Source organism: Liolophura sinensis, chromosome 10 (genome assembly GCF_032854445.1).
Source record: "Liolophura sinensis isolate JHLJ2023 chromosome 10, CUHK_Ljap_v2, whole genome shotgun sequence".
Lineage (NCBI taxonomy): Eukaryota > Metazoa > Mollusca > Polyplacophora > Chitonida > Chitonidae > Liolophura > Liolophura sinensis.
In genome coordinates, this window is record NC_088304.1 from 7,481,943 (window position 1) to 7,507,331 (window position 25,389).

The 25,389-nt window shown below is 38.6% G+C and overlaps 2 protein-coding genes and 1 long non-coding RNA gene across 3 annotated transcripts; all 3 read left to right on the forward strand.

Moving 5' to 3' along the window:
* The first annotated feature begins 613 nt into the window (after nucleotides 1-613).
* LOC135476484 (myb-binding protein 1A-like protein) lies at nucleotides 614-14,105 on the forward strand. The gene is made up of 16 exons (XM_064756516.1): nucleotides 614-733; nucleotides 1,462-1,554; nucleotides 3,611-3,739; nucleotides 4,473-4,540; nucleotides 4,887-5,061; nucleotides 6,068-6,161; nucleotides 6,925-7,049; nucleotides 7,793-7,846; nucleotides 8,270-8,371; nucleotides 8,932-8,995; nucleotides 9,479-9,627; nucleotides 10,352-10,409; nucleotides 10,813-11,042; nucleotides 12,403-12,536; nucleotides 13,356-13,413; nucleotides 13,962-14,105. Exons 1-16 carry the CDS (start codon nucleotides 614-616, stop codon nucleotides 14,103-14,105), a joined length of 1,797 nt encoding a protein of 598 aa, XP_064612586.1.
* A 1,024-nt stretch (nucleotides 14,106-15,129) lies between these two features.
* Nucleotides 15,130-16,316, forward strand: LOC135476207 (uncharacterized). Its single transcript, XR_010445100.1, has 3 exons — nucleotides 15,130-15,209; nucleotides 15,482-15,531; nucleotides 16,203-16,316. It is a non-coding gene; the product is annotated as an uncharacterized LOC135476207 (long non-coding RNA).
* A 444-nt stretch (nucleotides 16,317-16,760) lies between these two features.
* LOC135476485 (uncharacterized) lies at nucleotides 16,761-23,994 on the forward strand. Its single transcript, XM_064756517.1, has 10 exons — nucleotides 16,761-16,766; nucleotides 17,576-17,646; nucleotides 18,057-18,108; nucleotides 19,167-19,217; nucleotides 20,015-20,086; nucleotides 20,576-20,620; nucleotides 20,766-20,831; nucleotides 21,841-21,942; nucleotides 22,602-22,699; nucleotides 23,467-23,994. The coding sequence occupies exons 1-10, from the start codon at nucleotides 16,761-16,763 to the stop codon at nucleotides 23,900-23,902; spliced, it is 999 nt and encodes a 332-aa protein (XP_064612587.1). The 3' UTR covers nucleotides 23,903-23,994.
* The last annotated feature ends 1,395 nt before the right edge of the window (nucleotides 23,995-25,389 follow it).

Here is a 25,389-nt window from a genome sequence, read left to right on the forward strand (position 1 = left end):
TGTCGGTTACATATTGTTGTTGTCTCTTATCTGTTATTTCAACCCATAACCTATGCATATACAAATATTGTAATTAATAGTAAAACGTCGCAAATTTCACTTAGCCCATTTAATTTTTTGTTTTGTTGTAGAATTCTGCGTCAATTCCACCGATCATCCATCCAGTGAATGAGCTTATACTGGAACAAGTGACAGCTGACCAATCACTGCTGGAGTTCTGGTCACATGTCTCAGGTTAGCAATCACAGATGACAGTTAGCCTGTAATGTTAAAGAATCTAAAGGGGCAATTGCTGGTCAATCTCTCAAGAGTGCCATGTTTCAAAATACAGTCTGAAAGAGTTTTAGTTACATGACAAGATGTGATGGTTGTTTACACTGTCTGGCATATTGTCTTCATAAAGTTGATGGAAATATTTGATAAACAATCAAAAAAAAAATGACTAAAGGTTTTTAAAAAATTTCAAAGCTCCAGGCTCTAGGTTTGTTTTTTCCCCATTGTTTTTTTTGAAAGTTTATTCTACCATGACTGAACATTTGAAATATAATAAATTAAAATCATAAAACTCGCCGAAATTACAGAATTCATTGTTACTTGTACAGTGTACACCATTATGTTTTATTTCTTTCCTGTCTCTCCAGCCGAGCTATTCCAGCCAGAAAAGAGGAAGCTGAATTACCTGGGATTGTTTTATCTGAAATCTGTCATACCGGCCATAACCACAACAACACAGGTGAGTTGGCAGTGAACTGGTTGGCAATGAATTGGTTATTCTTCACATAGAGGTTTTATTAAAAAATACATCATTTGTGGGCAAATACACATGGACAAAAAGTATTAAAATAATTGAACATTAGCTGTTCAGGGCACCTGGCATCTGCATTCAGCTAAAACCGGGGCTGGGTCATACCAAAGACTTTAAAAATGGTATTTGCTGTTGCCTCGCTTAGTGCTCAGCGCTGAGAGGTTAGAACAAGGAAACAGGACTGGTTGGCTGGTGTTAGTGTAATGTGGCTGGGCGGGTTGTCATATTTGGTTTTTCTTCAGTGTGATACTTCAGTGGTGGCAGCACTTAGGCAGCATGAGCTCACCCTGCCACACGGAGACACAATATATGTAGACACACCTAATGACTCCTTAAACTCAAGCATAGACCCCTAGCATATATACATACATACATACTGCCATTTTATAAATTAATAAAGGATTTTAATTCTTTGGGCTGCCAAACTGTTGTTTTTCAGAACAATTTTCTTCAGTTCAGTGTTATGATAGAATATTAAATGTTGACATACGATATGACTGGTCACATCACATACTTGTGATCCAGGCCAATCCAGGTCGATTGAAACGTAATAGCGCAGTGTTAAAATAGACAAATACTTATGTTTTGATATCTTGTTTCTTTCTCTATCACTAAAACCATTATATTTTACCCTACTTTTAATTTTCACTTTTCAGTTTGTGGAGGTTTTCTCCCATGGTGTTTCTCAGTGTGTGTTGCGAAATCTCTTCTCTAAGCACGGAGGTTTATGGGAAATCACCAAGTCTGTGGTGAGTAGCAAGAAATAAAGTCACGATCCAGCTGTAGGATTGTGACGTTTTATAATACTGACGTAAGGTTTACTTATCTACGTGTACTCATGGTCTAATGTGTTTAGTTGGAAGGTGATAATGTTAATAAAACATCACTGCTTTATCTATTACCTCTCATTCCCAAATTCCTCAACCTATTCGCGAATGAAAGAGCAACTCTCAGTGTAATCTATGCACATTTTTAATTTGACTGTGGAGACAAAACCTCATTGGTTGGATTGGCCAGTTTCAGGGCTTCACAAAAAGTATTATTTTATTAGTCAACACAGAATAATGCCTTCAGAATAAGAATATGCTTGAATTAGCACCTTGGAGACATACAAAAAGGTTGAAGAGTTTCACTATTTAGACAATGGGGGGCCCCGTTTCCCCACGGTGGTTAGCATGACCGGCAGTGACCCGGTAGCCTGTCAATATTGTTGTCACCAGCTCATGCTGGAAGGTCTTCCAGCAACCTTCAGATGGTTGTGGGTTTCCCCTTGGCTCCAATGAAAAGCCTCCTTTCCTCCCACCATGATGATGGCCACTGTTGTCTGCAGGAAATATTCTTGAGTATGGCATTAAAACACCATGACCAATTAAATTTATAAATAAATATGGAGATACGCTAACTGATTTAAAGTTTCGCCTTGGGAAAGTGTATCATTGGTCACATGCTTTGGTTGTGGGTGTTACTTACTGATCACTGTGGGAGAGCATCCAGTACATTTACACGTGTGGAACGTCCTGTCAGATATCAGTTTTATACTGTAGGACTCTCCATAAACAAAACTGTAGCAGAATTTAGCACACCGCTAATCCATACCTGCAAACTAGGCCTACCAGCAGACAATATGAAGATGTCAAATTGCGATCAAAGCAACACCTACACAAATGCGTTTGCACCACTGCAGCTAAACATTTCTTGTTCATTCTGACGTAATTTGAAAGACTGTCAACTTCCGCCCATATTTCGTTAACAGGAATATTGAGTTTTCTTAAAAGAGAAGAACACATTTATACAACCCTAAATGAAAGGGCTATACTTCACGTTAGATAAAATATCTAAATTTTCTCTCAGCAAGGCTTGTTATTTGAGTATTTAATAGTCATACAGTCTCCTTTAATAAGTCTCCTTTACACTGCCATTTGAACAGATTACATATGTCATCGTGCTTAGCTTTGCCCAGTAACTTTTCAGGTCATGCAATTACAGACGCATTTTTGGCAGACAACACCCATCAAGGAAGGCATAATGTGATCCTCTAGTATATCCCAAACTCTTCCTTTTTAGAGTTGGCTTTCACAAACTAAAAATCCTTGATGATAATCACGATATTTAACTGAGACTGGGAAATGAACCTTAATCATATGGTAAGAGTAAAATGTTAAGCCACTTGATATCACAATGAATATTCAAGAGGAGGAAAGGAGGCTTTTCATTGGACAAGCCTAAAACATGGCAGAACTTCCAATGTACCACAAATTGGTGGATTTTGCAGAAAATGACAATGTTTAAAACCATTTTTCTCCCTTATGAAAACTTTCAAAAATCTTTAAAAAAAAAAAAATAGAATTTCACACAACTTGTACAACTTTTTCTTTTAAAGTATAGTTTGTATAAATGTGTTCTTTTCTGTTAATATCTAGTCCCCTCGGATGAAATTTTGAAAAGCAAAACAATAACATCATCTGTTGCTGGCAGAATCAGGTCTCAGAATCAGGTCTGGACAAAATCATAAAACATTTTGTTTATAAAACCAGTGACGGTGTTGTGCGAACTCCTAATGTGATAACTCAAACAAACCAATACGGTCGCTGTGAATTCAAGTCCGGCTCATGCAGGCTTCCTCTCCGGCCATACATGGGAAGGCCTACAGCAACCTGCGGATGATCATGGTTTTCCTCCCACCATAATGCTGGCAACCGTCATATAAGTGAAATATTCTTGAGTACACCGTAAAACGCTAATCAAATAAATAAATAAATAAGTACAAAACATTGTTACATGTATTGCTTTATTCTTGGTTACCAGGGAGACAGTATCGTAACCTTGGCAGCTACCAGTCAAGATGGCCACCTTCAGTCTGCCATTCTCCGTCACCTGTTGTGTTTGAGCATCCGCTATGCTCAAGCTCAGTTCTTTCTGGCAATCATTAAAAAGGTAAATGTGATAACCTAGCTTTTCTTCAGAGAGATATGATAGGGGCAGACTTAAACGTGCTTTTTGCCTTACTACCTCAAGAGTTGTTGATTCAATCCCAGATTTGTATAGGAATTTTGAAATTTTTAATGTAAATTTTCTTACATTCCCTAATTCTTCAACCCTTTCTGAGAGGACTATGGGGAGAAGAGAAATAATTTGCCCTGTTTTATGAAGCTTCCATCTTTAGTGACACAAATAAATCGTTTTTAGCATCATTTTCATAATAATTGTACACATAAATTCCACTAAAAAAAAAAGTGCTTTAAAGGTCAAAAAGGTTGAAGATTTACAGTATACCACTATTTAAGTCTGCTCTACTTTAAAGGGATGCTGAAACAGTTATCAACGCTGAGTGGCTGACAATGGAGATAGGTCTCCTAGGTTAAATTTTGCAGCCTAGTTCACGCATGAATGAATGTACCATACCTAAACTTCAGCATAGAGAAGGCATAACCTGGACTTGCCTATCTCTCACATCAGCCAATCAGAATCGATTCTGTATCCCTTTAACTTGGTTTTAGATATTTCCCCCAAAACATTGTGATTACAGGCCATAATAAATGTATTTTATAAAACGTAACCCACATATCTGAATTGTGACAATGTCACCTTTAAAATTTGAGCTCCGAACCAGGGTGTATATGGCCCTGGTAATATTAACGAACGAGTCTCAACTTGGCTATCTTTTCAGTTGAACCCAGAGGGGGCCAGCATGTTTTCCTGTGACCTCATGAAGCTGTTGATCGGTGAAAAACTCAGGTGTTGTATCTAAAATGATGTTAATTTATTTTGTCAGCTTGTGATTTTAAGCCAAGTGTAGCGGATAGATGTGAAGGGGACTTTTGCTAGCTCATACGACTAACATTGTTCTCGCCTCCACAAAGTCTCTACTAACTAATGAGATTGGGGCTGTAAGTTAGATACTCGGCTAAGTTGGTGGCATACTCTGGTCACAACCATAAACCTGGCAGACATCTTGAAAGTAAAAATTCTTCAACATCTGTGAAATAAATGAAAAAAATCAAAAAGTCACTGTGCAACACATTTTTTAAAAAATTTTTAGAGGGGGATTATTTCTAATTTCCATTTGTTGTTCTTTGTTCAGGAAGGATGTGTCTTTCACTCAAGACTCCATTAGGAAGTGGGCAGCACTACAGCTCAGATTTCTGGTCTCTAAGCCTGCTCTGGTTGTTGACAATAACCAGTTACTCAGCATTCTCCAGTTCTTGTGTCTTCATTCCTTCTTCACTGTCAACTCATCTGCTGATCAATTGAAACATGTACGTGAAAAGATAACCTTGAAAATATATTGTAAATATATACATGCAGCTTGTATTTGTCATGTGTTTGTCCTACAAATGAGGTTGGTCACGTACCTGGGTGTACTAGGGTTTCACCCCGACACTGTTGGTTCCTTCATACCATAAATTAGACCGCCATTATTCAAGTGAAGGTCTGTCAACAACCTGCAGATGGTCGTGGGTTTCACCTGGGCTCTTCCATGTTTCCTGCCACCATACTGCTGTTTCCTCCCACCATACTGCTGATCGTCATCGTATAAGTGAAATATTCTTGAGTACAACGTAAAACACCAATCAAATAAATAAATATATAAATTATTCAAGTGAAAATTCAGGAATACAGTGTTGAAAACACTAATCACATAAATATGTAGATATTACATGTACCTTGAAATTCACTCTTAAATTTGTAAGCCAAACACTTCATTGTTTCAGAAATTGATATTAAAGATGAAGTAGGTAATGATTATTAAAAATTCTATAGAAAGTCGCAACTACCACCCCCCACCCCCCAATAAAGTCAGATGAAATTGTCTTAAATATTACTATTTTTACAGATGTACCCTGAATTAATTGGTTGTTGAGAATAGAAAGAATTAATATTTAAATACTGTATTTGACTTTTAACTTTTGCCTGTAAAAAAGCTCGTTCAGAAACACTTAAAGGTCTAAAAATTTAACTTTTGGTGTTAATACTGAATTTGTTCATAGAAGTTGAATCAGAATCTAGCAAAATGTGTCGCTTGAACAATTAATTTGTTTGGTGTTTTACTGCCTACTCCATAGCCTATTTCACTCATGCAATGACGGCCAGTAAACTAGGTAGGGTCTGGGAGAACAGACTAGGAACAGCTATAGAGAAAGTCAGTATGAGCTCACAGCGACAGCATTGGTGAGAGGCTCCTGGGCCATTTTGCTGTGCTGCTGAGCTTTATGTAAAATGCATTGTTTTTTCTATCAATCTTGTGCTTTCCTTTATCTCCAGGTGAATGGCCCAGTGCCTCAGCCACTGTTAGACCCTGTTAGAATTTGTGTACAGGATTGCTTCTTTGGTGCGATCAACAACCTTAATATTCCAGGTTAGTGCATTGATTTGGTTTTGTCATCGTACTGCTGCTGTTTCTTCCCTTCCCTTCCCCTTTTTTCCTTTTCCCCTTTTTTCCCTTCCCCTTGTTTCCCTTACTTTTTCTTCCCCTTTCTTTTTCTTCCCCTTTCTTTTTCTTGCCCTCCATTCTCTTTCCCTTTCTTTCCATTTTGCCTTCTTTCCCCTTTCCTTTCTTTTTCCCCTTTCCCTTCCTCTTTCTTTTCCAATTTTCCTTCCTTTCCTATCTATTTTCCCTTCCTTTCCCCTTTTCCATTCCTTCTCTTTGCCCTGCTGTGTGGTGTTGGATCCTGGTGTTGGACAGAGAATTGGTAGGTTCAGTGACAATAAGCAATTTGAAGTTTATTGAAGACAACTTTATCTTCCACCCTAGTGCAGCGTAATGACCTAGGAGCCACAGTGGGAAGGTATGCCGGCAACCTGCGGATGGTCGTGGGTTTCACCTGGGCTCTGCCTGGTTTTCCTATAACCACAATGCTGGCTGCTATTGTATAAGTGAAATATTCTTGAACATGGCGTAAAACACCAATCAAATAAATAAATAAATAATCTTATACCAATATAGTGAGTAAGATAATTCCTCACTGACGCCCCTGATCTGTAGTGTGCCCCTGGCACTCCAGTTTCCTCTGTCCATAAAACTGACTGCCATTGTACAAGGGAAAATTTATTGAGTGTGGCATTAACCAATAATCAGATAAATAAATAAATAAATAAATCTAACATTGAATAATTGACAGTTTCAGAGAAATCTCAGAGAAGAGACTTGAGCACCTACCTGCAGGTTTTGTACAAATTAACGAGGTATGCTCAATCTCTGCTGGCTGCAGACGCTGTCTCGACGGTTAAGGAACTTCCTGAACAGGTATGTTATGTTGGGTGATTCCAGGAGTCTCTTTTACTGTGAGCCTAATATTGTCATCTCCATGGTAACAACCCTGAAGGTTGATTGTGTTTATCAGTATGACAGGATTGACTGTGCTATTGAATCATATGACACACACAGAGTGTTCTGTCCCAGCCAGGGTGAATTAAGGTGATATTTATTGAGAGCGGCGTCAACCAATAATTGAGTAAATAAAGAAATAAATCTAACAATGAATAATTGACCGTTTTGACTGTGCTATTGAATTATGCAACACCCGAGAGTGTTCTGTCCCAGCTAGGGTGAATGAAGCTGATATTTGAAAAATTTTGTTCATCCAAGGATAGTCTCAAACCAACATCAGAGCGCGCTCCATTTGAAAACATCATGCAGTTACCCTGCCCTTACCCAATAATGACGAGGCTGTCAGTACAGCCGTTTGCTTTGTGAATCACCAAGGAATCTCGGGCCCACAGTCTAGGAAATAACCAGTCGACGTTGTGCTTTTGGTAAATCGACAGATAAAAAGATAAGGAATATGTCAGCAAACTGAAGTTCGTGAAGATGTATTTAATATAATATTTTTATATTATATTTAATATTTTTAAATGGAGATGCTCTCTGACATTAGTTTTGGGCCAACATGGTCAAACGAAATTTGCACAATATATGTTCTCTCAAGATACAGTTTTCAGAGACTGTATATTTATAAGATATTGTAAAATTGTATATTTCTGAATTAGGTTGTTGAGGAACTGGAGATGGCACTGGACACAGTACAGAAGATACAAGCAAAGGTGCAACCCTACTCTTGTCATGTGTTCTATCAAATTTCGTTAATTTTTTGGGTTTCTTATCCCTTTAACTCTATCTTATGTTTTTAATATGAAGGCAAAACTGCGGAATCAGCATAAACCCACACAGTAATCATTCAGTCATTCAATAAGTCAAATGAGTTTTTCAAATTTTCATTTGCAGAGGTTTTCAGCTTTTTTCTAGTACTTTGATGACTATTAAATGAATTTACGTATAATTGCAAAGACTGTACTGTATTGTATTGGATTTATTCCCCATAGGTATAATTAGAAAACATGTACTGAAATGAATTATGTATATCTGCAATCTCACTTAAGATAAGACATATATAAAAAGCACTTTCCTACTGCCTTCTGAACGACTTTATGAGCAGAAGCACTAATAGCTATGTTGAAATTCCACAGAAAACATCTAGCACCCCTGACAGCCAGGCCTTCCAGATGCTGTATCTCCATCTCAGTCTCCAGCTGCTGGCAGAACCCAAAGATGCCTTGGAAATCTTAAAGGTAACCCTCTCCCCACAGAGGATGTTTGTGAAGTTAATGTTTATTGTAAGAAAGTTTTGCATCTTCTCAGAGATTTTGACAAAATTAAAAAAGTTTATTCTTTCCCTGATGATATGAATTGCACCAGTACTGCTTTCCTGGACAAATTTATTTATTTATTTATTTATTTGATTGGTGTTTTACGCCATGTTCAAGAATATTTCACTTATACAACAGCAGCCAGCATTGTGGTTATAGGAAACCAGGCAGAGCCCAGGTGAAACCCACGACCATCCGCAGGCTGCTGGCAGACCTTCCCACGTACAAGTGCAGAGGAATCCAGCATGAGCTGAACTTGTAGCAACCACATTGGTGAGAGGCTCCTGTGTCATTGCGCTGCGCTGGAGTGCTAACCCCCTTCTCCATGGAGGCCCCTTTCCGTACAAAATAAAGTTCATTTAATTAAATGTATTTCTGTTGAGTTTTCAACATGTTTAGGAACAAATTACAATGTCATGATGAATTATTTTAATGTGTAACAATTATGTTATCATTTGCTATTTTCTATGTTTTGCTGACAGGATCTTCACATTTGTTTTGAAAAATCTCAGAAAAAGGTCAAGAAATCCAGCAAAAATAAGGAAGGTATGAAATAAATCAACCATACCCAAACAAAATATCACTTAAAAATTATTCTGTGATCCTCACAAGGCTGCTCAATGTTGTTCGTTCTCACTTCTGTGAATGTGAATTCATCTCAAGATGTGAATCTGTGGTACAATATGAATCTGTGGTACGATGTGAATCTGCAGCAAGATGCGAATTTGCCGTAAGATGTAAATTTGCCTCAAGATGCAAATCTGTGGTAAGATGCGAATCTGCCGTAAGATGTGAATCTGCAGTATGCTGTGAGTCTGCATTAAGATGTGAGTCTGCAATAAGATGTGCCTCTACAGTAAGATGTGAATCTCTAGTAAGATGTGAATCTACAGTAAGATGTGAATCTCTAGTGAAATGTGAATCTGCAGTAAGATAGCAGATTGTATAACCTGTGAATCTGTTAGACCTAGTTAGTGTCAAAGCTGAAAAACTCTTCACCATGTTTACCATTCATGTGTTGTATTATAGGGGATGACCTAGCGTGGATTGAGGTGCTCACAGAGTTACTCATCAGCATGATGTCACAGGAGTCCCGACTCACGAGGAGCGTATCCAGAATTGTGTTTCGTCTTCTATCCCAACATGTCACCAAAAATGCCCTTGATCTTATCATTAATGTGAGTAGGCCTATGCCATAAGTCTAAATTCTGAAGGCTTGTAGGTGAGAAGGTCTGCAAGCAACCTGCGGATGGTCGTGGGTTTCCCCCGGGCTCTACCCGGTTTCCTCCCATCATAATGCTGGCCACCGTTGTATAAGTGAAATATTCTTGAGTACGGCGTAAAACATCAATCCAATAAATAAATTCTGGAGGTGGAGGAGCCATGTTTTTTCCCAACTCCAGATTTGTTGCATACAGAATTTAAGCTGAACTTGAGCATTTTTAAAATGATACATTTTCCTGATTCTGATTGATTCATCCATCTTATAAGTCAGCTAAAGGATTTTGTTTTTATTAATTTTGATTAATTTTTATCATTAAGTATCATTTTAAGGCCTTTATATGCTTCTGCAAAGGCATTATTATGTGGTAAACTTTACCTGAAATACTGTGAATAGAGAAGGAAGATATTACAAAGGTGTTCCATGGAAGATTTTTTCCTACGGTTGTACCTATAATATTAACCCTTACACTTCTGTTTGTCCTGCACTGTAAGCTTGGTGCCAGGTGTTCAGAATTGTAATTAAGTTAATCCAAGCTTAAATCTTACTACCAGTGTTATCTGAATATAAACATAAATACAGGGCTCAAGTCATTATACTCTTGTCAACACATGGCACCTGGAGATGACTTCTGACCTTTGACATCTGATCTTTGATATCTGACCTTTGACCTCTGACAGGTGCTCCATACCACAGATGATGAGGGTGAGGAAGGACCAATCACATTTGAGGATGAAGGTAAAAATGAATATTGTTATAAAGCTCCAGTTTTCATCAAAGGAGACAAAAATTCTTCTTGAAGTATGTTATGAAATTGATATGATTTCAAATTCAGGACGACATGCAGTTGTGAAACATCATCTGCCAATCAAATAAATAAATAAATCACAGTGACTGCATAGTTACAATGTACTGTAAAGTAAAGTATAGTGGGAAAGGGACATAATTACTTATATGTGTTTTGTTAGCACTGTGTAGCCTGGAGTTTTGGAGGTACTTTATGAGAAACTGAAATTATGGAATTTCAGCTGACTGTCCGCTTTTTTTTTTTTTCATATTTTTTATGAATCTGATTACTGCCATGTACATATAAAATGAAACAATTGCTAAATGAGGTACAAAGAAGTCGTCAAAATTTTAGATGCTGATAGCAATGAAGAAGATGATGACAAACAGGATGACACAACTGTAAATGGTAACCATGACAAGAATGGTAATCATGACAATCATGGTGATGATGATGTCAGCGAAGATGATGATGATGTTGACATGGGTGATGACAGTGGTGAAGATGTTGATGTTGATCATTTGAGACAGACGGTCAAGGCAGCGCTAGGCCCAGCAGCTGCTGAGTCGGACAAAGATGAGGAAGTAAGTGCCATTCAGAGTTGCATTTGCACACCAGGGACAGATTCCACAAGACTATTGTTGACTTGTTTCAGAAGCTGAAATATGATTTAATTGCTTATTTTTAGACCATATGAGTAAAACAGTTTACAAGTCAACCGCTTCTCTGGACAGTTGGTTAGAGTGTCTGGCTTAGAGTAGGAATCAAACCTGGGTCAGGTGAAACCAAAGGCTTAAACTGCCTCACTTGGCGCTCAGCACTGAGAGGTCAGAGCAAGAAAACTGGACTTGTTGACCTGGTGTCGGTGTCATGTCTGGTGTCTTTTGATACTTCAGTGTCAGCTGCACTTTAGAGGTATGGACTCGCCCAGCTACAAGAAGATACAGCATACATCTATGTACATGTAATGACCATTTTCGGGGCTGCACAAAAAATATAATTTTATCAGTCTACCCAAATTAATGTCTTCAGAATATGCTGAAATAAACACCTTGCAAACATGCAAAAGGGTTGAAGAATTACAGTACAGCAATAAAATATCCCACAGGAATTTTAAAGACATAATGTTTCATCCTTGTAATGTTACACAGTGGCAGTTCATGTAAAGAAAAATCATGCACATTGAGACAGTTGAAATCACAGCCATAGTTTTATCCAATCAACTACAAGCCGAGGTAGCTTCTGTTTCTGCTTATGTCACTCGAACAATGAGTATGGCGTAAAACACCAATGAAACAAACAAATAAATTTACGAATTTTGGGTATGAGTGAGGCGACATATACTTTCCGGTTGCTTTGAGCTGTTACATTCTCATCTCGTAAGAATTCCTTAGTAAAACTTACCTGTCAACTCAGAAAAAAAAATCTGTGACCGCTTAGGTCTGTTTTCACCCGTGTTTCTAAATACCTCCGGTTATATTATTAGGTGTAATGCCTTTATCTAAGCACTCTGCTTTGAAAATTCTTTCATAATTTCAGTGGAATAAGTAAATCATCGTGTCATAATGCTGGTTGTCATCGTATAAGTGAAATATTCTCTTGGCGTAAAACACCAATCAATCAAATAACTAATGAAATAATATCTGTAAAGCTTCAAATGTTCCAACCACTAAAACACATTTTTCAGTGGAATGTATGATACAGTTATTGTGAAAATGGATCTATAAATGACTCGGTTGTGTCATTAAAGATGCAAGCGTCATAAAACTGTGCACATTATTTCTCTACACACTGTTACTCTCTCAGAATGTTTCAAAATATTGGTTGCAGATGAAGGTTAAAACGTTGAAGAATTAGGGTAGATACATAAGCCGTAGTTTGTTCATGGTTGTACATGTAGTCTTGTAAATTGGACTAACCTCTTCATCATTGTTCTTCTCTCAGAGTGATGAGGAGATGGGAGATGAAGAGATGTTCAGGATTGATGATACTCTGTCTGAAGCATTCAAAAGTATGCAACGAGGCAAAACAAAGGAGATGAAAAAACGCAAACAACAGTTGCTGAAATTCAAGTTACGGTAAGTCTTAAAACTCTTGTGGACAGTGTGATAAATCTGGGGAAAAGTAACAAATACTGATAAGAGTATTCAGCCACAGAAATATCTACTATATCTACCCTGAATGACCTCAATTTTCACCCGCAAAAGAGCATTTCTAAAGGCAAATAAATGCCATAAAATATCATTTTTGGCGCTGAAACATACATTTTTCCAGCAGAATTTCATAATTCCTTCCAATCCAGCCTTAAAGTAGTTTTCCAGAATCATCAGAATATAGTAAACTGAGTAAAAAGTTAGTCATGGGCGAAATTTTAGGTTATTTAGGGTACCTGTAAAGTTTTGTCAGAGACTTGGGTGGATTTTCAGATAATCAGACAACATATCCCCCACTTGATAAGATCACACTTTTGACAATGATGCATTCTCAACAAATTTCACTACCTTTACATATGTATATTGCATTTTCGACCTCTAGCGCTTATTTTCAGTGGAGTTTATGCATATAATTATTATAAAATTGACACTAAAGACTGATTTGTTTGTGTCAAGCTTCATAAAACTGTGCAAATTATTTCTCTACACCCTGTAGTTATCTCAAAATGTTTCAAAAGATTGGTCACAATGTTGGTTGACAAGGTTGGAGAATTATAAGGGCTGCATGTGAAAATCCATATGGTGCTAAAACTGAGCAAACTAAACGGGATGATACATAAGGCAGCTTTTTACAAAAAATTGTATCAAAATTTCCCTTTAAATTCATAATATTAAGAGTACTAGTGGCTTTGGTAAGTGTTAAGAGAAAGCGTAAAGATATTAGATTGCTGATTGTGATTTCAGAACTGTGGATCTTGTGGAGACATTTGTGAAAAGTCAACCTCCAGCTGGGCTGCTTGTGGTAAGATGGTCAAAATTAGTTGTAAAATGAGACTTATTGTATAACAAAACTTGAAAGTGAGAGAGAAAGAAAATCATGAGTTATGATTTATGGGGAAATTAACTCTTCAGCTACATGTCCACTTGTTAGTCTGTTAGTCCTGTGCTTATCACCCATGATTTGTCCTTCACACTTACACGGGAGTGGTAGATCCAGGATCAGTCCTCGTTTGAGTCACACCTAAGACCTTAAAAGAGGAAGTTGTAACTTCCTTGCTTGGCGTTCAGCATGAAGGGGATAGTACAACGACTGGTAGACCCATATCAGTATAATGGCTCGGGCGGGGCCGCTTACTTGCCTTCGGTAAGTCATCTCAGTGAAGCAGCCCTAGATAAAAAGAGTGGTGGAAATCCGTCCTACAAGGAGGCACATTGCATGCACTCTAAAGAGTCCTTCATCGTCATATGACTGAAAAATTGTTAAGCAAGCACTCACTTACTCACTTACACGAGACTAGATCCTTTGCTCTGATCAGTAAGTGACATGTGTACTCTTTATGTGTTTGTCAGCACCTGGTAGGTCCTATGTTAGACCTGATGGAGTCTGGGTACAGGCACAAGGAAGAGTCATCCTTGGGGAAGAGGGCTGCTACAGTTCTACACCACATCCTCAAGTTACGGAAGGTGAGGCCACACTTGGGGGGCAATGCCTGAGCCGATACCTAGTGGGTGGAATGTCATCAGACTTCAATCCAGATGTTCCAGAGAAAGTGTCGTGAAAATTCCTCCAGGACAAAAGCCATATTTTTTTTTATTCTATTATCATGCCAGTGCCAAACAATGACTTGAGGGCCTTTCACAGATGCGATCAATGTGAGGTTAAATACAGCTCATGCTGGCTTAATCTCCGGTTGTACGTGGGAAGGTCTGTTGATCGTTGTGGGTCTCCCCCAGGCTCTGCTCGGTTCCCTCTCACCATAATGTTGTTTGCTGTAGTATAAGAGACATATTGTTGAGTATGACAAAAAGCACCAGGCACATATAAAATAAATGAGTATAAAACTCATGATCTGTCAGCAACCTGTGGATGGTTGTGGGTTCCCTTCTGACTCTGCCCCTTTTTTCTCCGCTGACCATCATCATATAAGTGAAACATTCTTGAGCACAGCGTTAAACACCAATCAAATAAATAAATGAATATAAACCCTACTCACGTCGCATACATGTACGAGGAGAAAAAAAACACCTGTGTACAAACGTGGGTGTGATTAAGATGGGTTTTTATTTTTCACTTGTACATGTAGCATCATTTGGGAATTTCTGTTTGCTCTTTGGTAGGTTAATTTTACACTTACATAAATAATTTTAAAACTGATCAATTTAAGTGAGAGTTGCTCCGATAGTAGACTAGCCTCTGGGCTGGAGGCTGTAGATAAGACTGTGTAGAGATTCATGTTGACCTTAAAAATGAAGTACACATCACAGGAAATAGACTGCCCAGTGAAATAGTCCCGTTTTTGTGTATGGAGGCCTGTTTAGAGACATCACAGGACATGTGGATTGTTTGCCATTATTTGTGTTGTGATTACAAAATTTTTACATTTTAAATAAATGTGATGCCGTGGAATCGAGATGATTTCCCGTAAGATAAACTGTTTAAAGCAAAACTGTTGTCCATGGTAGACTCCAGTATTTTATTTTGAAGTAAATATCAATAATTCGTTGCACAATTTTGTTTCAAGAGACACACAGACCCAGATGTGGACAAAGAGGAAGTTCTGGAGAAAATGGACGAACTCATTCAGTATTCCACAAAAGGTCAGCAAAGATCCAGCCCCCAGTTTCACAAAGCAGAGTACAACATTTTTCTTATCGTATGTTTGTCCTGCGATATTTTATACGTCACAATTACCGTACCATTGTCGCATACGTGCGATCATCTTACATGTAGGACATCTTTGTGAAACCGCACCCTAGAGTGCAACTTTTAACACAACCTGACAGCAATATAAATCAACTTTCACAGTCTGTACAAAAATGAATGATTTTTTTGAAAGACATAGTATTTGGTCTTTTTTTCTATTTTTCAGTCTCAAGTCTTCATATGGTGAAGGAAGTATCGTTGGCATTTAATTTTCTGGTAAGATATACAGTGGTAAATCACTTTATTTAGACTTTGATGGCCAAGGTATGATAACACTGAAAATGGCACACAGTAATGAAACAGCTACATATGTGGTTTATCTTTACACCATATGTTCTGAAAAAAAAAAAAAAAGAATTGTAAGGCGTTCGTTAAAAATAGTAAAAGTTGGCATTTTCCCGTAATTTGGGTTCAACATTCTATAATATGAACACTCTACTTAGCCAAGGGGGCCTCCGTGGCTCAGTTGGTTAGCGCGCTAATGCAGCGTAATGACCCAGGAGTCTCTCACCAATGCGGTCGCTGTGAGTTCAAGTCCAGCTCATGCTGGCTTCCTCTCCGGTGGTACGTGGGAAGGTCTGTCAGCAACCTGCGGATGGTCGTGGGTTACCCCCGGGCTCTGCCCGGTTTCCACCCACCATAATGCTGGCCGCCGTCGTATAAGTGAAATATTCTTCAGTACGGCGTAAAACACCAATCAAATAAATAAATCTACTTAGCCACACCTTATTAAACAGATGCAGAACATGTAGTAATGGTCGTGAAAAAGATCACATTTGAATGAGATGCTGCTTGTTCCCTCATCCATACAGTGATTGAGAAATTCTTGCGCACGTCGTTAAACACCTGTCGGGTAATGGAGATAAATACTAGATGATGTATTTCAGATGCGTGTTATATTGAACTGTGAGGTAGAGGCAGATGTACGTGTATCCCCTGTCAAGACAAGATCCAGAGCCACCTCCAAGAACACGACGGAAGAGAAAACCATACGCCTACAGGTAGGATTTCAATAAAGTAAATCAATCTGTCAAACCCGTACATTTGTTGTATGATTTCAGCTTTTGCATTCTTCTTCTTATTTAAAAAAATAATGCCTTGAGTAGCCCATTGAGTTTTTATCCCTCTCAGAAACTTTCCTAATGCTATATTTGCATGGAGACTTGCATAGTTTTGTGTGTACTCTCTTAATTACCACTCTTGCTGATAAAAATTGACATTGCAATCTTGCCTTAGATTTTATTACTGTAACTCTTCAACCATTCCGTATATCTGCAATGTGTTCATTCAAGCATATTAATATATCATTCTTCCTTGTAGACTGATAAAGTTATACTTTTTGTGAAGCCCTGAAATCGACCAACGCAACCAGTGTAGTTTTGACTCCACAAAATGTGCATAAATAGCCATAAAAGTTGCTTTTTCATATGCAAAATGGATGAGGAATGAGGGTAGATCTATACAATCTCATTTCTTTTGAACACTTGGCCCTGAGCAGACTCGGAAGGCTAAAATGCTGACTCACTGACTTGGACCAATTATATCGAGTGTTAGAATTCATCTCTCGCTAATTCCATCGTGTCCATGAGTCATCACTTTTGTCAGGTGCCCGGAGAAGACTCGCGCTTTTGCTCCAGACATTCTCATTTCCTCCAGTCGTTCTCATTTCCTCCAGTCGTAAAACTTTCTGCCATCACATACTAATTCTCCAACTTTTCCAACCGCCTCTGCAACCTATATTTTGAAATATCCTGGGAGAACTATGGGGGTGTAGAGAAATAATTTACTCAGTTTTATAAAGCTTGCATCTTTAATGACGCAAACAAATCGTTTTTAGCATCATTTTCATAGTAAGTGCATGCATAAATTCCACTGAGAAAAGTGCTCTAGTGGTTGAAAAGGTTGAAAATTCACAGTATTTGGAAAATTCTTGAGCTTGATGTTAAAAACGAAGCATTCAGCATTAAGGGGATAGTACAATGACTGGTTGACCCGTATCAGTATAATGGCTCGGGCGGGGCGGCTTACTTGCCTTCGGTAAGGCGTCTCAGCACTAGATAGGCAGCACTAGATAAAAGAGCAGTGGAAATCCGTTATGTAACAGAGGCACATTACATGCACTCTAAGGATTCCTTGGTCATCATATGACTGAAAAATTGTTAAGTACGACGATGAACCCCAAGCACTCACTTCAAAACAAATCCAATAAATAAATCATGGGTAATGAATTCAGTTTGAATGGTTTGTTTTGTTTGAATAGAAATGTGACATTTACCTGGAGAAAGCCCTTGGTCTGCTGAAGTCAGCGCTGACAGATTACTTGCAAAAGAAGTAAGTTAACACTATGTCATGAGACATTTTGTTATTTTGTTTTCTTAAATTTGATAGTATTTCTCAACTAAACAAAAAGTAATTACACCATCTGCCTCCCTGCTCAATGTTCAGCTTTTTTTAGGTTTGAGGTCAGTTGTTTTCATTTGTATTTGGTACAGGACTTGTCGCCTTTTATTGCCTGAGATGTTAACAGTGTCCAGCTACTCTAGGTGCACATAGTAAATGAGATATTAGATATTTACTGCATCATGGTGACATCTGACTAAAGGGCAGCCAGGTGTCCTTGTGCTGTGATTGAGTGGGTGTGTGATATTTGGTGCCTACAGCATGGTAATCTGGTAATGTGGCACTATATTTATTGTTTTGTTATTCTGTTTTTTACCATTCTTTTTTGTTCACTTTTGCAGAAATGCCCGTCTGCATTATATATTTTTTCAGACCACCTTGGAGAGGCATTGGGTAGGTACTTGTAGATTTGAATCTAGATAGGATAAGGTGGATAAAGTGTTGATTTATCAAACAGTAACTCCACAAAATTCAGAAATTATGCAAAGAACTTGAATAACATACCTGTATCTCAAAGCTGTCTTATGCTGTAGTTGATGGTAACTATGGCAACATACGGTAAATGACTTAAAGTTTTGCATGTGAGTTGCTGTCGTTTACTTTTGCATGATCTGAATTGGCCGCAAGATGACAGAAGAGAGTGATTAGCCTCCCCCCTCCTACCCTCCACAATCTTCGTTCCATTACTCTGCATTGCACTTAGCAGCTCTGGTTGTTAATCCTCGCCACAATGGGTCAAGTCACTGACAGGGAGGTGTGCAGGTCTCCCAACTTGTAGGCCTACACGTACATCTGTACATCTCTAAATATACCCATGAATGAAACTGGAGAAAGTGTTAAAACGGGCAGTGTTCATTACAAACCTTTAAATTTCAAACACTGTTTGAAAGCATGACCCCGCCAAACAAGGAAAGTACATACACAATATACACTGCAGACATACTGATTATTCGGGTTAGGCCTGCGTGGAAGTCAACTCACACCGTTATCTGTATGCTGCGAGCCGTCATTATGCATCAAGTATGTGTACAAATGCATTTTAGCTGAAAACGAATTTCACTGAGAAATATCTGTCATCAGCTTCCCGTATGTAGATGTTGCTTTGATGGCAATTTTGACATCTTCATCTCGTCTGCTGGTAGGCTTAGTTTGCAAGTATTGATTCGTAGTATGCTAAATTCTGCTACAGCTTTGTATACAGAGAGCCCTGCAGTCAAAAACGGATATTTGACATGACACTCCACATGTGTAAAGGTAGTCATGCTTAATCTCCACAGAGTGTTCTCGTAAACTCCTATTTATTACAAAATAACAGTGATAAAACAATCAACATGTTGTGAAGTGCATGTACCAAAATTATTATGATTAAAGGTGAGAAAAATAGAAACTGTTGGTGGTAGGAGCATAGACTGACTGCTCAGTAAAGTGTGAGCTTGTTTATTACATTCTAGAACTGCCAGTATAAGCCCCTGACCACCCCTGATGCTCTCCCGCGACACTCAGTCAGTGACAACCACAACTAATGCAATGAATCCTGGGGTACACTTTCCCGGGATTTCCGGGTCCCAGGGCGAAACCTTAGGTCCCTTACTGTATGTCTTTATCATATGTTACCATGGTTACTGTTCATTGTGACCCAGGAACCTCACACCAATGCGGTCACTGTGAGTTCAAGTCCAGCTCATGCTGGCTTCCTCTCCAGCCGTAAGTGGGAAGGTTTGTCAGCAACCTGCAGATGGCTGTGGGTTTCCCCCGGGCTGTGCCCGGTTTCCACCCACCATAATGCTGGCCGCCGTTGTATAAGTGAAATATTCTTGAGTACAGCGTAAAGCACCTATCAAATAAATAAATAAATAAAATACTGTTGATTGACCTTTACCTTCATTCAGGTGAAACACAAGTTAAAAAAAAAACAAATAAGACCTCACTGCAATAGAGTTTCTGCCTCATGAGCAAAACATCCAGAGCTTCCAGAATTCAGGTCATATGTGCACCTACAATGTTATATCCAGGGTCCATTCTAGGTGGGAAGGTCTGCCATCAACCTGCGGATGGTGGTGGGTTCCCCCGGGCTCTGCTCGGTTTCCTCCCACCATAATGCTGGCCAGTGTTGATTAACTGAAACATTCTTGAGTATTGCATAAAACACCTCAAATAAATAAATAAATATTCAAGGTCCAGGTGTTCAAAAGTGTAATAAAAGTTAATCCGGGCTTAAATTTTAATATCACTCATTGACACCTTAGAGTCTTGGTTGCCACCTGATTGTGATAACCGGTGCTTGTTATTTATGTTCTAGTCTACCACTTGGCCTCTGTCTGATGTGTTACTGGACTGTGTCAAAGACGAGTCTGTCAGAGTTTTCCTTAGGGTAAGTCTGATCAGTCTTGAGGTTTGTTTGTGTAAAGTCGCTCTTACACTCTGAGAATTTGGTTGTTGAGTTGATTGCCAAGTCAGCTTGTGTCAAACTAAAATGGCAATGCAGCATAAATATAGTGAATGTAGTAACTTGGGATATAAGTGTTAGCTGGCTTAGCACTCCTTGTGTCACACTTAGGATAAAATCATAATGCATGTATTGTTCTCATAGACATCAGTCAAGACAATGTGGCAGCAGTATTGCCCAAAAGTAGCTTTAAACCAAAATCATTCATTTATAGACATCAACTGGGAGAGATTTTCAGAGCGAGAAAGATTGGGAGCAACTTTTGCTAAGCATAAGGCTTAAGTGATGATGTTCTTTAGGGAAAGCTGGTAAATAAATAAATAAAATCATAAGATGTTATGATTTATTTAAATTTTAATATTTTTTAAAATCATAGTTTAACACTATGCCTAATAGACACCTGTGTAATTTCAGACCCAGGCCTGTTCAATGTTGTCATCGCTTCTGAAACCAGATATGGTAAGTGTTTGACCGTAAAAGTACTTTTTCATTGACGTTAGTTTACTTGTGACAATATACTTTAAATCACTTTTTTATTGTTCAGGAAAATGTTTTCAAACATATTTATTTTTTTAAACATTTTTCATTTGTATTTTCTATTCAGCAAGTTCAAGTTGGAGAGGAAGAGTGGATCAAATTTACCAAAAAGTTTACTGCTTCACTTACCCCAGTAAGTCCTCTTGTATGATATTGAACTGAACACAACATATTTATTTATTTCTGTAAGATATCTTCATTCAGGCCTATATGTATCCATTGTTTTCCTTAGTATTGCCTTAGGTTTATTTGTACTTTTATAGAAAAATAGGACGGTTTTTCCTAGCCGGTTTCTTCGCTTGCTGCCGTCCAATAACATAAGTGTAATAATCTTGAGTAAGGGGTAAAATACCAATAAAATAAATGCAGTGTTCAGGTTCAATCATCCTTCATCTACCTGCTGTCTGTGTGACTTAATAATCTTGTAAACAAGGTGGGGCCGAAGTGGTTAGCAAATTAGCGCAGTGCAGTGACCCAGTAGCCTCTCACCAATGCGGTCGCTCTGATTTATTTGTATATTTGATTGCTGTTTAATGTAGTACTGAAGAGTATTTCACTTATATGGCAGCGGCCAGCATTATGGTGGGAGGAAACTGGGCAGGGCCCGGGGAAAACCCACAGCCGTCCGCAGGTTGCTGGCGGACCTTCCCACTTACAGCCAGAGAGGAAGCCAGCATTAGATGGACTTGAAACTCACAGTGACCTCATTGGTGAGAGGCTTTATGGTCATTACGCTCCGCTAGCGCGCAAATCAACTGAACCACAGTGGCCCCTCGGTCACTGCGAGTTCAAGTCCAGCTCATGGCTTCCTCTCCAGCCGTACGTAGAAAGGTCTTTCAGCAGCCTGCTGATGATCGTGGGTTTCACCGGGGCTCTGCATGGTTTCCTCTCACCGTAATGCTGGCTGCAGTCACATAAGTGAAATGTTGTTGATTACGGCATAAGTGTAAAAAAGGTATCTCAAAAACTGATAAAGCAAGAGCAATCAAATTTTGTGCACGCTTTTCAGACCATTATATTACAATAAAGATCTCAATATTTGGAAGATTTTTGCTGTATGTTTTTTTTCTTTTTTTTTTTTTTCTTTTTTTTTCATGTTTATCACATGTTACTGATTTTCTGTTTCGTTGTTCTAACTGCAGATCTTACTCCGTCTAAAGAAGGAAGATTTCAAACCGAAGCACACTCATGAAATGACGGTTTTGCTGCTCAGATTTCTGATGGCAGACAAGATTCAGGGCAAGGTGAGCAGTGCACAGTGATTACAGAGATACTCAGTTATGATGTAGATAGGCCTCCGTGGCCAAGTGGTTAACATGCCTGCACAGCACAATACTTCTCACCAATACATCCATCTAGCTTTCCGGAAAGGCCTTCAAACAACCTGTGGATGGTCACGGGCTTCCCTAGATAGAGCTCTGACCTGTTTCTTCCCACCATGATGATGACAGTCGTGATTTAAGTGAAATATTCTTGAATATGGTGTCAGACTGTAATGAGATAAATATACACTACATGGAAAAGAGAGTTATTAGATAATACTAGAGTGATATAAGCATGGGAAAGCTTATCAGCTGTATGCCAAAGGCTGATGGTTCTACTCATGAAATTGATAAATACATGCAGGTGTGACTGCTTTAGCTTTCGGTTTGGTGTTTGTTGTGTTTTATCTGGCTGGTGTTATGTATCTTATAAGAGTATCACTTCTGAGAAATTATGAAAAGAAATATGAAATATAACAGTAAAATTTTTTGATCAGGAACCATAGTGTGTGTACTTGTATTTTAGCCAATAACATGCTGATTAGATAGGCAACTATAGATTTGCGTACAGCCTTGCCCCAGTAGAGTTATAAGTTTCCTGACTTCTCTTTACAACATTTGACATGGTCGTTTCTTTTTAGAAATTGGTGGAAAATGTGAAAGACAACCTGAAATCATTAAGCAGTGCCATGAACAGTGACTGTAAGAAGGTGTGGAAAAAAATCCTAGCACAAGCATAGTAAGTAACTTTTCCCTCGCAACTCGAGAGAGTACTCTACAAGAATCTGCTCAGACAATTGATGGGCAAAGAGAAAAATATTAGATTACTGTTGTCTCCCTTTGTGCCAAAGTCAAGACTCTTAAGGTATTAGACAGAGGCATGAAGAAGGAAATGTTTTGGAATGAATGAGTTTGACAAACTTCAGTTTGACAGTCAAGACCAACTCATGGTGGCTTCCAAGCCAGCCGTATATGTACGTGGGAAGGTCTTCCAGCAATTTGAGGATGGTCATGAGTCTCCCCGGGCTCTGTCCATTTTCCTCCCACTGTAATGTTGGCTGCCATCATATAATTGAAAAATTCTTGAATGCAACATAAAACACCAGTCAAATAAATCACTCAGTCAATGGCTGTTGAAGAGCTTCGCTTTACTTTGAGCTGACCCCAGTTTCCTGCCCCCGTAAACCTTTATTGGGTCTATTGGGTCATCAATATATACTCATAAGCACAACATCAGTCCCTAATCAGGTAAATGAACAAGAAAAAATCCTGAACATGTGTACAGTTTTCAGTGTAAATATTTATTTATAAATTTCATTGGTGTTCTTTGCAAATATTTCACTTCTTCGATAGCAGCCAGCGTTTTGGCGGAAGGAAATAAGCAGATCCAGGGGGAACCCCACAACCATTCTCAGGTTGCTGCAGACCTTCCCTCGGAGCAGTGTAATTTTTATCGTCACATAATGAAATGTACAACTGACTTGCATTTCTTTGTTTATGTTGTAGTCCCAACACAAAGTTGGCACAGAGGAAGAAAAAAAAAGGAAAGAAGAGGAAGATACATAGCCATGAGGTGGTTGGAAAGATGGAGATAGGTAGTCCGGCAAAGACACAAAAGTTGGCCCATGAGAAAATCACTGAGCCGCCTCCATCGCCAAGCAAACACAAAAAGGGAACCAATTCCTCAGGAAGCGGTGAGCAAACTGCTTCACCACAGAAAATGGGAACTAAGTCTTCAAATAACAACGATGAAAATGGAGATTTGTTGAGCGACTCCACAGTTACCTCTTCTTTGAGTGAAGCTTCAGGGGACGTAACTCCCCAAAAAAAGTCAAAGCTCGAATCAGGGGATGATATCATAGCGGTCTCAGAAGATAGTGTCTTATCGTCGCCTTCTACAAAACGGAAATGTAAAACCCCACGTAAATCTATGGTCTCTTGATGAAGTAAACAGAGAGAATCAGTGATTATGCCTAAATCTTGGTTCATTATTGTTGATATACTGTCTGGATGAGTAAGATATTGGAAGAAAATCTAATAATCAGCATTTCCATAAAGATGCAGAGACTAAAGGTATTAATGCAAATGCTCTTCATTTCAACAATCCGTTTCTTGTGGTGTAGACAGTTTTGTGATTGGTGCATTGTTTTGTTTTCTTACACTTAAGAAAGGAAAAACTCCAGCAATGTTGACTTTCCAAATTGTTGAAAATTGAAAAAGTTTCTGATGGTCTGGTTGTTCATTAAACTAAGTATGAGGTCAAATGCATAAAACTGCCATGTTCGCCTGAAAGACGCAAACTAGTCAGTTAGTTTTGGGCTTTTTCGTGTTTACTGTGTCAGCCAACACAGGGCGCTCTGTAAGTTGTGAGAACTGTAAAGGATACATGTAGCTTGAACTCTGCTAACAGACCACAGATCTACTTGGAAATAGAGGTTGACAGTGCTCATTGATTTTCCTTACTATTTATGTAGAAAATTTGTCAACTTAACCTCCAAAAATATATATCCCCTAACTTTCGCGTGGTACAATGACATACCACCACATGCAGCTTGCACTTTTCCTACAAAATATGAAAAAATCATCTTAGGATGACTACCATTTTTTTTTTTTGAGCAGTGGTTGCTAGAAATGAAATCACAGCATTTTGTTACCTTGGTAACTTCCACTGGCAAAAAAGTTTTCAGTTCTGTCTAAAACAGACAAAATTCTGATATATATTTTACCTAGGTGCATACAGTGCAGAAATTTATTGTCCATATACAACCTAAAATGTCTCTGTGGCAGTCCTGCACTCTTCAGTTTGGAGGCAAATCGTGGATTGAGTTGCGCATGTGTAACCTAGCTGCAACTCTGTGTTCTCATAGACTAATAGACCACAGATCTACATGTAAATACAGGCTGACATTATGGCAAAAAGATGTCAAAAATTTTACTTGAGGGCCCATAGGCTTTTGTTTCCAGTATATTCAAACTAATGTGAGTTTTTGTTTTTTCTTTTCTTTTAACTTGAGGAACCAAGCTGGTTGTATATTATTGTAGGGATAGTTTGGTTATGTTTTAAAGAGCTTAATTATGTTAGGGGAGGAAGCCTGCAAAATCTGTTACAGCTACCCTACTTCTTCAACCTTTTCAACCGCCTCTGCAACCAGTATTGTAAAACCCTCTGAGAAAACTATGGGGTGTAGAGAAGTAATTTGCACAGTTCTGTTAAAGGAGAAGAAAACCTAAAAACATGACACATAGGCTGAAAAGAGCACATTTTTTTTCTATCTGGTGGTGCCTGCTGCCTAAATTTGCCATTACTTGCCATACACGCAGTTGGCATAAATTGCGTTCGAGTCCATCGTGTTCTCCATCTTCAACACCCTGTAATTTATGCTAGGGGTGTGTTGCCTCTCAGCCAGTGAGAGCCGTTAAAACTGCCGG

Excerpts from the sequence above, each read along its gene's own strand:
- LOC135476485 (XM_064756517.1), top strand. Across the intron at positions 17,647-18,056 it reads ACAGATTACTTGCAAAAGAA|AAATGCCCGTCTGCATTATA; the intron begins GTAAGTTAACAC and ends TCACTTTTGCAG. Across the intron at positions 20,621-20,765 it reads CGCTTCTGAAACCAGATATG|CAAGTTCAAGTTGGAGAGGA; the intron begins GTAAGTGTTTGA and ends TTTTCTATTCAG.
- LOC135476484 (XM_064756516.1), top strand. The coding sequence starts at position 614 with ATGTTTTATTTCTTTCCTGTCTCTCCAGCCGAGCTATTCCAGCCAGAA. Across the intron at positions 7,050-7,792 it reads TTAAGGAACTTCCTGAACAG|GTTGTTGAGGAACTGGAGAT; the intron begins GTATGTTATGTT and ends TTTCTGAATTAG. Across the intron at positions 11,043-12,402 it reads AGTCGGACAAAGATGAGGAA|AGTGATGAGGAGATGGGAGA; the intron begins GTAAGTGCCATT and ends TTCTTCTCTCAG.